This window comes from Hippichthys cyanospilos, chromosome 14 (assembly GCF_059441005.1).
Source record: "Hippichthys cyanospilos isolate Australia breed blue-spotted pipefish chromosome 14, RoL_Hcya_1.0, whole genome shotgun sequence".
Taxonomy (NCBI): Eukaryota; Metazoa; Chordata; class Actinopteri; order Syngnathiformes; family Syngnathidae; genus Hippichthys; species Hippichthys cyanospilos.
The window spans coordinates 15,190,001-15,204,103 of NC_142382.1; the positions used below are offsets into that span (position 1 = coordinate 15,190,001).

Here is a 14,103-nt window from a genome sequence, read left to right on the forward strand (position 1 = left end):
AAACTGAGTATGGTGTGGCCATTAAACATGGGCGTATCAGTGCAGCTTTTGGAGCGAGCCATGTCTTTTGCTTTGGCTTTGCTGATAGCGTTCCCTGTGCTGGCGTTGAGTCTCTCCTCGCTTTTAGTGCCAATTTGCTTGATCAGGTCGTTGTAGCCTTGCTGCTTCTTGGACAGGAAGCTGAAGATGTTGACATCATTGGGAGTGGGCGGCATACTAAGCGCAGCTTTGTGAGACTCTTTATAGTGCCGGAGCTCATCGAGGGATAGTTTACGTAGTTTGCGCCGTTTCTTTAGCGCTTTGTGAGCCTCGATCACCATTCGCACTTTCCAGTTGAAAAACAAAGAAAGCCAAGCCAGCCCAAGATAAATCCAAACCTCCACAAAGTAACGATATAACGTGGGGTAATCTTTTGTAGGTTCCACACCTGAAAGCATACAGAAAAGTTTAATCAACAATAAGCTACTACAATTAAACAAATGCCTTGACGAATGAAATGCCTGAATAATGAACTAATTTGTTGCTCTTTCATTCCGAAACTATGGTGACCTACATTGGGATACCCTGTTGTTTTCTAAACCATTTGTACTTATTAAGGTGCCCTCTTTCTATCACTTTTGTAAGCAGTAATATAAACTACTTTAAGAGCATCTCCATGAAGATAACAACTAATAGACAGGTTTAGCACAAAAAAGAAGCTTTGAAATATTGAAACAGAATTGTCAAGGATTCTTCATTTGTGTGACAAGGTGTGAATTGATTCATACTATGAATGGATAATTACAAGCCAATTAGCTCCCTTAGTCTGTAATGGCCCAATTACAGAGAAAAGGCTTTTTGTAAGGTTGATTTTCTGGGGTGTATTAGGCCTTGTAACAACAACCTGATGTAAGGAATTAAGAGTCCGAGCGTCAGTTTGTGCAGTTTGATTAGTTTAGAGAACATTGTTGTAATGTCGGAGCATTTAGCAGTGCATTGGTTGTGGGCATTTTTGGTCGCTTAACATGTTGAATCGGTGTCGGACCATTGTTACATTAGACCAGTCTCATGTGCTATTTGCTGAGATTTTACAGTACGCTGAAATAAGTGCAATTAATGATCTAGACTTTGATATAAAAATACTTTCATCATTGATGATGTACTCAAAATATGAAATTATTATTAATGGTTGTTAAAATGTGAGTTACAAAAGCGAAGGGGCAGTTCTTGTCCCAACAGTGTTGTTTTAACTGCAAATGCTTGTGGTTTGAGGGGGGAATGTTTGGGTAAATTCTGTCAAGGAATGGCTAAAGTGGTCTTCGACACGATCATCAGGCATCTGCAATATATTGATTTATTCTAATTTCCTAGTTCATAAGAAATTAATAACATATACATACCTGCTACCATGTCACCAAATCCAATTGTAGTTAAGGTGACAAATGAGAAATATAAGCCTTCAATGTATGTCCAACCCTCCTGGGACATGAACACAAAAGGTGGAAGGACTAAATGAATCAGCAACCCCCAGAGAAGAAAAATAGCTGTACAGGTAAGTTGAGCCTTTCTCTGGAACAGAAAGACATTCAGGTGAGATTGTGGAAAGGTGATCTACAGTCTTTTGCATTGACATAACACAAAGAAAATATTAAGCTACCATTGAAAATCCTTTCTTGGTAAGATAATGACCAAAGTGTTTGGCTCGTCCACCAAAAAATTTCCCAAGCTCGCTGATCCAGGTAAGACACAAAGGCACCCCGAAGAGCCCATAGAAGATGCAAAACACACGTCCCGTTGGTGTTTTGGGAGCAATGTTTCCATATCCTTCAAAATAAAGAGTGAAAATATTTTTTTTAAATACGTGAGACCATTGAGATGAACTTGACCTTCAACCACAAATAATTTTCTCATCGGAATAACTTTGAATTTGACATAACCTGTAAAAGTAATTACCTATAGTAGTTATGACAGTGGCAGCAAAGATGACAGCATTTGGCCAGTTCCAGTTGTTGAAAGTCTTGTTGCCAGTTATAGTAACTCCTTGGTCAGCAGCATCAGAAACTATCTAGAGACAAACAGACAAAACATGTAAGATATAGTCATTTATATGGTCTGATATGGTCTTAAATGGACAAAAATAGTCAATTAGTTACGCCGAAAACCTTCTGTATTTATGTACAAGTTTATATTTTCTCCACTGCAAAGTTCCTGTGGAAAAGTTGACGCATTCAAGTCACTACAGATGAGATGAAATGATACTACGACCTTTTTAGCTTATCAGTCTAATCACTGCCTTCAAAAAGGAAGAAGAGTGCTACGTCGCTTATCATCTTTAAGATCAAATTGGCACATGCACAAGGTTTCACAAAAGAACATTCACACCAATGCAATAATTATGCTTAAAAAAATCTCTACATTTTGAAAAGTCCATCTTTGAACCTGAAGCTTAGAATGCTTAGTCAAATTCCCTGAAAAAAGCAAATGCTAAAGACTAAATATTTACCAGTAGACATACATTGATATATATGTGACCGTCTGCGGCAAAAGGGTCCTCATTTAAAAACACATTTTAAGTAAAGTAAGCACAAACATGTTTCAATGTAACTTATCAACGAGTACCTTTGGAAAAAGATGTTGACATACTACTAGAAAGTAAATTCCAAAAAAAGGTAAGGACATCATTGGAAATGTTAAGCCTTTTAAGCCTGGAAGTTTAACTTTCCAACAGATGAAATAGGGTAAAAATGGTCATTTGGCCTCAATCCCAAGACTTTGAAGCTCTTGTTAGGCTAACATTTCAACTGCCGATGCATCATTTAGGTTGTCTTTAGGAGGGTATTATTGGAGAAATTGCAATATTTGTGACCACACAATCTATATTTTACATTGAAGCGAAACGTTATCGGCTATAATGAAAACACATAAATTGCACACACAGGTTTGGTATTTGGTAGTCATCTCTGTACTTAAGAATATTTTGTAAGGTCTTGTATGCACATGAACCAACTTTTGCTATTTTTGAGTGTGTAGAGTTTATGCGTGCTGTTGATTTTATTTACTGCAATAAATATGATCTGTAGAAATTAAAAAAAAATCCACTCAACTCAAATGATGAGGATGAATAGGTTTTTAGCAATTAAAAGGTCTGTGGTATGTGTATTCCACTTTGTATTGAAAAGCACAATAAACAAAAAGACTATTCTCCTGCTGGGAGAACCATGAAACGATAATACAGGGCTCTACACAGAAATAACTACGGCTGAAGGGGAAAAAAAAAAATACAAAGTCTAATGTCAAACTCACAATAGCATTTTTCACAAGGTACATTACTCATTTCAAGTGTTTGCCACAGGGTCCGATTAACAAGCAGCGCACCGACAAACAGGGTTGTTTGCTATGTAGAACACCTTGATACCCTGAGGCATGTGATCGTTTTTGGCTGAGAACGTTGTCGTGCTGGAGCAACCTACCTACACACCCGACCTGGCTCTGTGACAGAACTCATTTGAGGACATGGATGGTATCAATATGGCCAAAATGACCAAACTACAGAAAATCCCAGAAAATAAAATCTTCAGAAAGAGTGACAAATTGACTGGGAAAGGGCATTAGACTCCAGGGGAATACTTCAAAGAGGAATACTTTATTCAAAATTCTCTTTTGAAAAAAAATCTGTTGCGTCACCAAACTTTTCATTTTTCTGACACATGGCAAATTGAATATATGCCAAGTAAGCACAGTTAGAAGACATCCCTCACCTTCTTTCAGTGAGAAGGGCATGTATTCATTTTATCTGCCTGATAAAAAAGTGCTGAGTTTTATGAAAGAGAAGACGCTGATTCGGAGGAATACAATAAGGGCAGAGTACAACGTTTCGAATATGAAGAAGACAGAGGTCAAAATGCAAGTTATAATATACGCAAGTTATAATACTGTATATCACTCATCTCTAAATTTGAATGATCTGATTATTTCATTCTTAAGCAATGAACGCTATTTTCAAGCACAAACACATTCCAATCCAAGTAATCAGGCTTAGAACAGAATAGAATAGAATAATATAGAATATGATAAAATGCCTCTATTGTCATTGTACGGCTGGTTTGCAATGAAATTGCAACGCAAAAGGGCTTTAAAATATTATTGAGCGAGATCAGGAAGGCTGTGTGAAAATGTGCTTCAGTCGCAACTTGAGCCTAGCAGAGCACTTTTGACGGGAGTTGCCAAACTGGCTCGTCCAAGACCTTTTCACAGAGCTGACTCTTAAGAGAACCATATCTCCAATCAAACCTTACCATATAGATGGATGCCTTTCACACTGATCATTAAAAATGACGGTCAACTTCTACAACGGCATCAAAATAGTCAATGACACGCGGACATTCAATTGGTACAAGCGGAAATGTTAAGCGGTGCATATTTAGACATTTTTAATGAATAAAGGTATTGTGAAGGATCCCCCCCCAAACCATATTAAATAAAACAGCATGTGTGCACTTACGGTGAGTAGTGTACGAACACAGCACACTTAATCTATCCAATCGTATCGGCCTCTGAGCCGTCAAACCATAAATCCCCATGTGATGAAAATCAACCTAGCAATGACCCAGATTGACTACCTAATACAGCAGTGAGGATGCTATCGACATTGTGCTTCCAGTTCCTTGTATACAATTTTGGTTATTTTTTACTTCATGTCATCTATTTCTGAAGTTTCTTTAAGCTTCGCCGTGGTTTATGGTCATTTTTACTTCTTGTAATGCTTCTGTCATTTTACCGGTATTTAGATGGCACGCGTGCACTTGTAAACAAATGAAAAGAAATGAATCGCCCTCCCCAAAAGACACTAGCCACCTGCCCTCTATGCTACATGACCCTAACAAGACAGGATATTGGATTGTAAACGTTCAACATGTTGAGCGAACACACCTTGATCTGTTGTAGAATTAATGTGATTATTCATCACAACGTTTATAAACTACAACCGTCAGTTTGCACAAATGGATGAAACTTATCCTCAATTCAGCAAAGTTAGCAATGTAAAGTAAGAAATATAGTATAAACAATGTTAGTAATATAGTACTGATTTATCAAGAGATGTATCATTTAAGCATAAGGTGAAGTGAGGATAAACTCAGAGTAGGCCTTGGACGATATCAGATTCTGACGGTATGACTACCTTGAGCAAAAAAAGCATGGTATTGAAATTACAGAAGTAAAAAAAAAACTCTTTTAAAATATTGTTGCTCAAGTCATTAGTCATTTCTTTATTTTCAAACAAATTATATAATACAGCATTTGTTATAATAATAAAAATTAACCATGCTAAATCAAAAATGAAGACGTAAACAAAATTTTAAAACAACCTTCAATGAGCAAAATGGGTTTTGCTCACCAATAAACATATGTACATGAATTCTTTCTGCTTGAACACATACAATTTAAACATAAATATGGGCAGTTATTATGAAATAATAATAAATCTACTGCACAACAATATCTGTTGATTTGTGTATAAATTAATAATATGGATATTCTCTCACTCACTCACTCACTCACTCACTCACTCACTCACTCACTCACTCACTCACTCACTCACTCACTCACTCACTCACTCACTCACTCACAACTTCACCACCATAACTTCACAGCCTTTTCGTTTGTCCGGGGGTCAATTTTTCGCTTTGCTGAGCCACATTCAAGCTGCCTATCTCGAGCGATAGCATTTAAAATGCTCAATGAAAGTATCATAAGATAAAATGTTAGCCACGTTACCAGAGGTAATTAGCCACGGGAGCAAAACTATATTGATATGAAAACCCACAAAGCAGGAAATGAACCATGTGATTGGCTGCTGCAGCAGAGGAGGGCTCACATATGACACACAGTGAGAGCTGCACAGTGCAATTGCCTGTTATACACACACACACACACACACACTGTCCTTTGACTGATTTGGACGCTGTCAAATAACCGCAACTTCCAGAGCCGTGGTATATTGCCAATCTGGTTAGCCTAGTTCAGAGCGTTGTTAGTGTGGGCATAGAAGAAAGTAACCACGCCAAAAAAACACCTGGAGTGTTAATGGTTGAGGTGGGCAATGATATTGATATATTGCAATACGAAGTCAAGCGATATGCGTGGGATAATACATTGTTCAGTTTCCAATATATTCAGTTTCAATTGACACCTTATTTTTGTAATTTTTCAATATAAAAAAAAGGATTCAATAAATAAATTATTTCTATCAATTTTTTTGCCTTTTTTTTTTTTTTTAATTAACGCAAGTGACGTCACTGATCTGGCGTGTTCTGCTAATGGTTCAGGAGCAAAAAGGGCTGACCAAGTCAAAGGCGGGTACAAAGTTGCGTGCAATAAATCACTCATTTGCAAATGTTTTGTCTTAAAAAAAAAAAAGAAAGAAAGTAGTTTCTCAATTCTATTATATTTTTTTTCCTGTATTTCAGTTGTTAAATGCCATTGACAACTGTTTTACAATTTTTGCCCAATATAGTGTGATACGTCCCACAGCACGCCTTTACTGTATCAGAATACATCACAGCGCACTTTTGTGCCATAATACCAAGCACTAATTACGATGTAAAACAGGACAATTTGTTTTTGTTTGTGAAATGCTGTCCATACAGAAGACAATGTCAATAAACACATGATGCAAAAACGCCTAAAGGCATTATCACTCACATAATGGGCTCTTTTTAAGTGCACACATTGCAAATTCTGATCCTTTGGGTCTTATCCAAATTTTGATACATGCATATCTATACATACTTATACGAGTTGGAAACAAAACAGCTACATATGATTTACAATCAACCAAAAGTCATTTGTTGGTTGAAGGGCTATATTAATGCCTGAAAGCAATACACTGCTTTACTGTAAATAGTATTATTAACTATAGGATCTGTAAATCCACTCTATGTTATTGAATTATGTATATACAAAACTATTGAAATTATGATCATTACTGAAGGATATGTCAAACAATCAGTTCACAAGTTGTTTTGCTGCTGTTAGCCCTCAATGTCTCAAGGCTTGATGACTAGCTCTTTAGCCACAAATTAATTAATAGGCATTTGTAACATAAATCAGAACTCTGATGTAGGTTGCAAAGCTCTACACTGATAAACAAGAAAAAGAAAGTCTGGCTTGAGGTATGGCGATAACAATGAGTAGTTTGGCCTGAAAATGAGGTTAACTGTGCCCGGGCTGAAATAGCAAATAAAGGAATCCTTGATACTATTATAGAAGTCCAAGCATCACCAAATTGCAGGCTTAGTAGGCTGCTGCTGCCATTTTGATAACCATAGAACTGTAAAAACCACAATGACAAACTCCAACTGTTATCTGGCAGCTGGCAGCCAAGCACGCCACTTCGTTCCGAGGTATTTTTCCACTTTAAGCGTGTGAGCGTGACACAGCCAAGGAGCAACAGCTGCCTGCAGGAAAGTTCAACAAAGTCACCAACAATGAAGTCCCACATGTGCTCTCATATAACTTGATATTGATTCGGGTTCACGAATTGCTGAGTTACATATGGTGGCTTTCAAACACCATTGCGGTTTGGCCTCTGTCCTACAGATAGAAGATCACTGGGAATGGGGAAGAAACGGAAGCATCCAGGCAAGGTTTTATTTAACACTTTTTGAAAACTATATTTATGTACAACGTTCCTACTTCACAGAATTCACTTATCGCTGGAGTTTAAGTCCCCATTAAGTGCGAAATGTGAAGAAACTCTGCGAAGGAAATAGACAATAATGTCATGCTTGCTGTTTTGCTTTCAGATTACATGAAGCAACAATTAGGGAGGAAAATAAAAACAAAAAAGGCAAACTACATTACCATGCGCCATAAACACTGATGGCAAATGGTAGTGTAGTTTGCACGTGGTTGCTTTAAAAGCTCTTGTAAAACTTTCATGCGGTTACAAGACTTGCCCAATTAACACCACACGCACAGTGGCTGTTCTTTTTAATCCTTTGTTAACTTGATTAATATGTGATGATTCTCAGCTAGTGGGTTGTAACCCACAAGTGGATTGCGGTATCTTAATAGGTGGGTTATGGACCGCTAATAAAAACTTATGAGGGGGGCGGGGGTCCTTCCTTACTGACATACAACGTGCTGTTTTCAATTTCATTAGTATTCAGTTTAGGTTAAGTGATATAGTATGAGCTAGGGCTGCACAATTAATCAAATTTTAATCGCGATCACGATATTGGCTGCTATGATGAATTAAGATGATCCTCAGCAATATTAACATTTAAAAAGCCTGCTATCGTATGTAAAGTATGTCAAATCAAGCACTTAGTCATCCAGGGCGCCTTGTTTTGCACATGTTTGCATGACAAAAGCTTCTGCTTTCTCACCCTATTTACTAGTGTGAAATGGCGTTGAGTTTCCCACCTGATACCTATTATATATAAGTGTTAGCTTTCAATTGAGACCCATTTCGAAAAAGTCGACTGGCAAAAAAATGAAATGACCGAAAATTACATTTGACTGCTAATTGTTTAAAATTTGCTTAAAAGTAAATAATGTATTTGGTTCTAAGTAGGATACATTTTTTTCATTGGTTTGCACTCAGCGATTAAGTTAGCTGTGTTGTGTGTGCCAAATTTAAACAAATTAAAAAATATATATATATTTTTTAAATCTTTGGAAAAGCTCATTTTATTTTAGTTTCATTTTAGTCGATTGTTATTGTTTTTTAAGTATCAAGCGTAATGCCTTGTTTACATACTGCTTGTTTTAAAAAGGCAATAAATAGACATGTTTGACCAAACAATAATAAACCAAATAATCGTATTTAATCATTGTAACTTCAATATTGACAAAAAATAATTGTGATTATTATTTTGGCCATAATCGTGCAGCCCTACTATGAACCATTCCAACTTATGTGAAAAAAAAACAAAAACTTATCAATATAAACCGATGCTCCTAAATTAGTTTCAACCACTCTTAGGGACAAAAACAACAACAACAACCAAAAAAACGTATTAATTACACAGTCAATGACATACACTGCCTGCTGCCAGTGATGGGGTCGAGTGCCACTAGTTTTTCTGGACCATTGTAATCCAAATATTTCCTGTGCTCTTTGCTGTCATTTTAACTGTGTCTTTTGGAACATGCAACACTTACTGAAGAGACCCAAATGGCACGAGAGTATAGAATGCTGAAGTGGTCTCACTGGGAGGATACTATAACTATTTGATCTAACAGGACACATCAGTAAAACAACAGTGGCAGGTTTGGTTTTAAACAAAGCAATAGTTATGAGAAAGAGCAAGCATTCATCCATCCATCCATTCATCCTCATCAGCGTGTGTCAAATTCTGATTCAGAAGACCCACCTGAGCACGGGGAGAACATGCAAACTTGACAGAGGGAGGCTTAGGCAAGCTGGAATTGAACCCGGGACCTTTGAACTATGAGGCAGGCCTGCTAACCAGTCCACTGGGTTGCCCAGAGCAAACATAATTTTCCAAATTCTTCTGAATTAAATGTGCTTCCTCAGAAATAGACACGCATGAGAGAAAATTAAGGTCAGATCAAAGATTCAGTTAGAAACAACTAATGCATGAAAAGGGACAGAAAGAATGTGATTGAGAGTAACCCTTTGTTATTTCAAGCCACGTAGCTTAAAATGCACCGCAGGCACATGACTAAGTTAGCGCGTACTGAAAACAGTGTACTACTTTATTCAGTGTAGAGGTTTCACCCTGACCACGGGCCATGTTAGACCAAAATGAGACGGTAGCATTGATAAACACATCAAGTGTTTACAGACTTCACTTGGCCTTGCAAACGTGATCAGCCAGTCATGTGCGGCTGGACTGCACAAGCAACAGAAAAGAGCAGGTTGAAAAGCGTGAAGCAGTCTTTGTTGCGTACAAATGTTTAAAAATCAGACATTGCATCATTGCAGATGATTCACTTAAGCTCGCTCGGAGAGCCTCCATGTTCCCTTTTCCTGGAAAATAGTCTTCATTTCAGTATAGCTCTAAATCTTTTTCTCTGACAAAGACGTGCCCATGTATGTGCTCTATGGGGGCATTATATGGTAGATTTCATGCATCAACTAAGCGGACACTGGCCCTATTGTTGAGTTAATGTCATTGTTCAGAAGACACTGCATTTAAGTCAGCATATTCTTTTATAGGAAAAGAGAAAAACTTTGGTCACTATACAATGGGGGGGGGGGGGGGGGGGGGCATCATTTTTCTCATCATGCAAATATTTTTTCGTTCAAAGTATTAAAATTTGCAATGTGGTTGCTCACATTTAGCAGGATGCTTTTATAATGATCATTTATTTGCAAAAGAAGATAACACCACCCCTTCACTGACACTTTATGGCAGCTTCTTAAGTGCCTATGTTGATGGGACCATAAACAGTAACCACTTTAAGGTATCTGATGTTAATAGTAAACTTGGAAGTTAATAAAGAAAATGGCTAACTTTCTTAAGTGCTTCTCGAGTTATGCACATTAAGATGAATTCCACATGCGTCCGCGGCAGGTGTCTGGGACAGGAAGAATCGAGACATCTGAATTTTTAAATGTCAGGAATTATACTGGAAATTGTTGGGAAATACCCCAACTAAAAAGATCTTATTTTTTCACAGAGACCTCAAATTACATTTGCAAAATCTTCATGTGTTTAATATGCCCATTCAATGGGTGCCTTTGTGAGGATTAGGCTGTTACTGAAGTGTATTGAGCGAGGGGGAGGTTCATGGGTGTATCCTTTTCAGCACCCCAAACACAAAAAGTTAAGGAAAAGAAAAAAAATAAAGGGGTGAGGGGGATGGGTAAGGTAATAAATCTCCTCAAATAGGGATGTGGGCCGGGTCTAGGGGACACGTTCGGGCATGCTTCAAAACGGCAAGAAAAACAAGTAAAAAAGTGAAATAAATAAAAAAAAAAAAAGTAAGCAATGTTTAACAGAAAAAAAAACACATTCCATGGTTGTAGAGGAAAGAGGACCAGCACTTTGGAGACATGGAAAAAATCAAGGAAGTGGAACCACATTATGAGAAAAACACCTGTGGAATAAGAATGCTGCTTTCCATTGCATTCATTGGAGGGAACGTTTGAACTCCTGGGCATTGGTTCTCGCTTTACTAACCAAGCGGTTCTGGCTTTGGACACTGCAATAGAACACCACGTACAGCACATTTTTAAAACTGAGATTACACTGGGTAACTTCCTCCATGCACCCATGAAAAAAATGCTGAGCCATGCATTTGTGCTCACATTATACACATGCAATCAGTTTTTACAAGACAGCAAGATGGGCATAAAATAATTATTAGGTTGGCATGGACACAGACACCAGATGAAGGATAACAAATCGTGAGGGATTAATAATCAGTTAGGGATTATTTAAAATGTATGGCTTCACAGAAAGGTTACCAAACTTTTTCAGCACCAACTTCAATTTTAATTTTGTGCACTTATTCACACTAACTGTTTGTGCAAATAATATGAATGCAAAAAGTTGTCATCATAGTAATGAACAATTTTCCCTGCCCTGCGTCTTTCTCTCGCTCCTCTATTTTGATACACAAATAGAGTTCATTTTACATTGAGAATGATTTTTTTTTGGAGGGGGGGGGCAAAAATGCTTGGATTGTCTGTTAAAGGGGGAGAAGGGATGATGTATTTAAACAATATCTTTACAGATTCATACATATAAAGAATTGCCTCATTTTTGCAAAACTGATTAAAGGAAATATTACTTTTTTTTAATTGGTAGATTAAAATTACTTTAAAAATTGGTTACAGTCAAAATCATATATACTGTATATGTACTAGGGCTCCAAAAAAAACAAATATTTTGATCAATTATCTGTTGATTAATCGCTGAATTGAATAAAAATGGATAAATTCACAATTCTTACTACTGAAAAACAAGACATGATTTTTAAATTGATTGGGCACAAACACATTAATCCTGACTCAGCAGTTGGTTTGATATGTAATGTCAGAAAATGGGGGAAAATATATATATATATATATATATATATATATATATATATATATATATATATATATATATATATATATATATATATGTATAGACAGAAGCATTGAAGTGATGATCCTCAAGATGAAATGACATGACAGCACTAGCAGCTTCCTTTCACTAGGGGAGTTCATTCATCTCTTACATGCCATTAACCAAAGTGTCGGCTGAATGAGTGACTTGTTATTCATACCTGTAATATTTTGTCCAAGTCATTTTTCGTCAAACAGGGGTAGTCCTTAAGTATTTTTTCCTTTTGTAGTCTATAGTGTTTTGCGGCCTGCTTCCAATTGGGCTCCTCCAGGACTTGAAAAATCGCTGCCCCGATGGACAGGTAGAAAATGATAGCAGAAGTCAACAAGGGGCCTTTATCCACCATAGTGGTGTGCAGTGACTCAAAGCAGGGGTGAAGAGGAGGAAAGCAGGGAGGGGGAGGCTGACAGCAGCGGTAGTAAAAGTGCAGCTCAAGCAGTCATTGTCGGAGAATGTTGGAGTTTTCTTGTTCCGCGCAAAGTTTATGGAGAGTCGACGCGCGCCACAGTTGACAGCGTTTGGAGCATTTGTCCTCGCGACATCGCCAAGGAGGATAACGCGGGCAGCAAACCAAATTGTCTCCACCAAATCAAGTGCAGCCACTCTGCTATTGTTTCCACGTGCAGCCGCAGAAATAGGGTGAAGTCGTGGAGTCGGGGAGTGGAGTACTTTGCAAGATCCGCCCAGCAAGAGAGGAGGGGAAAGGCGACCACGAGGAGTGGGGGTGTCGACGTTAATTTTGCAATGCTCTCTTTGTAGCTGTTTGACTACGTTACAGGTGTGCGCTTCGCAGTGACTAGACGCGCAAAATTGAAGACGCAAAAGTTATTTTAGAGTGAATCGGACATGCTTGCACCAAAATATGCACCGAACCGTCGTTTGCAACCCGCCGTTAATTGAAGAATAGAGTCAGTGGAATACACATGACAAATAAGCGGGGGGTGGGTATGGGGGTGTACGATAGTATATACATTATATTATATATACATTTAATTAATCACTATATATTCCTTTTAAAATTTCTCACATTTTAGCATAAAATAACCGTCTCAGCTTTTCCAAAAATCACACGAATTCCTGCTTTGTCTTAAATCACCTAAATATTTAAAAGGACACTGTGTAATATTTAGACCGTTTTTCATAAACAAACAAACAAAAAAGACGATACATTTTAAAAACTTGCAAATAAATGTGGTCCTAAAGACCAACAGTATGTTTTAAAAATAATCGTAGGTCCGGTTATCATCAAACTCAATTATACAGGGTGGCATTTTTTTGGAGGCTGCCATGTTTGTGATAGCTAAGGACAATGGCAAATGCAGCACCTGCAGCACCTCCTGCTGTCTGTAATGAAAAACGGTCTAAAATCTTACACAGTGTCCCTTTAAAGGTTTTCACATTTTTGAACCTCAAAACTTTCATGCCACTTCCTGTGTACATACTATATATTGATTGAATTGGTAGAATTACTTAATTTCATGAAAAAAAGTATAAAATAAAGTACCCATTGGTTGATTTTACACTTCATGGTTCAAGTGACATAAATTCTTTCTTTCTTGATTCCAAGTGGCACAATTGAGATGTGCAGCATGACAGCGTACATAGAAAAAGTAGTGTTAATTTGAATACCTTCAAATCAGGAAAAAAAGGCATGCTCTAAATCTGGATAAACGTTTGACATGTATTGGATATGTGCTAATGCAAGGTGTGGACAATATACTCCGTCAATGCATCTTCTCATTGGTGATGTCTACTCACCCATGTTGGCCCCTGCATTCTATTATTACCTCCTTATTTATTTATTTATTGTATTATTTTATTCAATTGTATTTATTTATTTTTAAATAATTTACAACAGCTGATTTTGGGCAAGAAGTGAGATGCATCTTGACTGGTTGCCAGCCAAACACAGAACAACACAAACAAGTTTAAAGTACTTGTCTTCTAACTTAACTGGTTATTGTTTACCTCAGTGTTGTCATGGCCTGACGCTGATTCTGATGTGTGACATTATTGACATACAATTAAAGGATCT

At 37.4% G+C, this 14,103-nt stretch overlaps 1 protein-coding gene across 1 annotated transcript in view; it reads right to left on the reverse strand.

Annotated features, from left to right (window-relative positions):
- Window positions 1–12,710, reverse strand: part of kcnk5a (potassium channel, subfamily K, member 5a) — a 14,961-nt gene extending 2,251 nt beyond the window's left edge. Inside the window, exons 1-5 of the mRNA XM_088434064.1 lie at window positions 12,229–12,710; window positions 1,933–2,044; window positions 1,637–1,803; window positions 1,380–1,548; window positions 1–427 (exon numbers count right to left, since the gene is read on the reverse strand). The exon at window positions 1–427 is cut by the window's left edge and continues 2,251 nt beyond it. Coding sequence (XP_088290190.1) covers window positions 1–427; window positions 1,380–1,548; window positions 1,637–1,803; window positions 1,933–2,044; window positions 12,229–12,414 — 1,061 coding nt within the window. The 5' untranslated portion in view covers window positions 12,415–12,710. The remainder of the gene's footprint in view (window positions 428–1,379; window positions 1,549–1,636; window positions 1,804–1,932; window positions 2,045–12,228) is intronic.
- Between the last annotated feature and the right edge of the window lie 1,393 nt (window positions 12,711–14,103).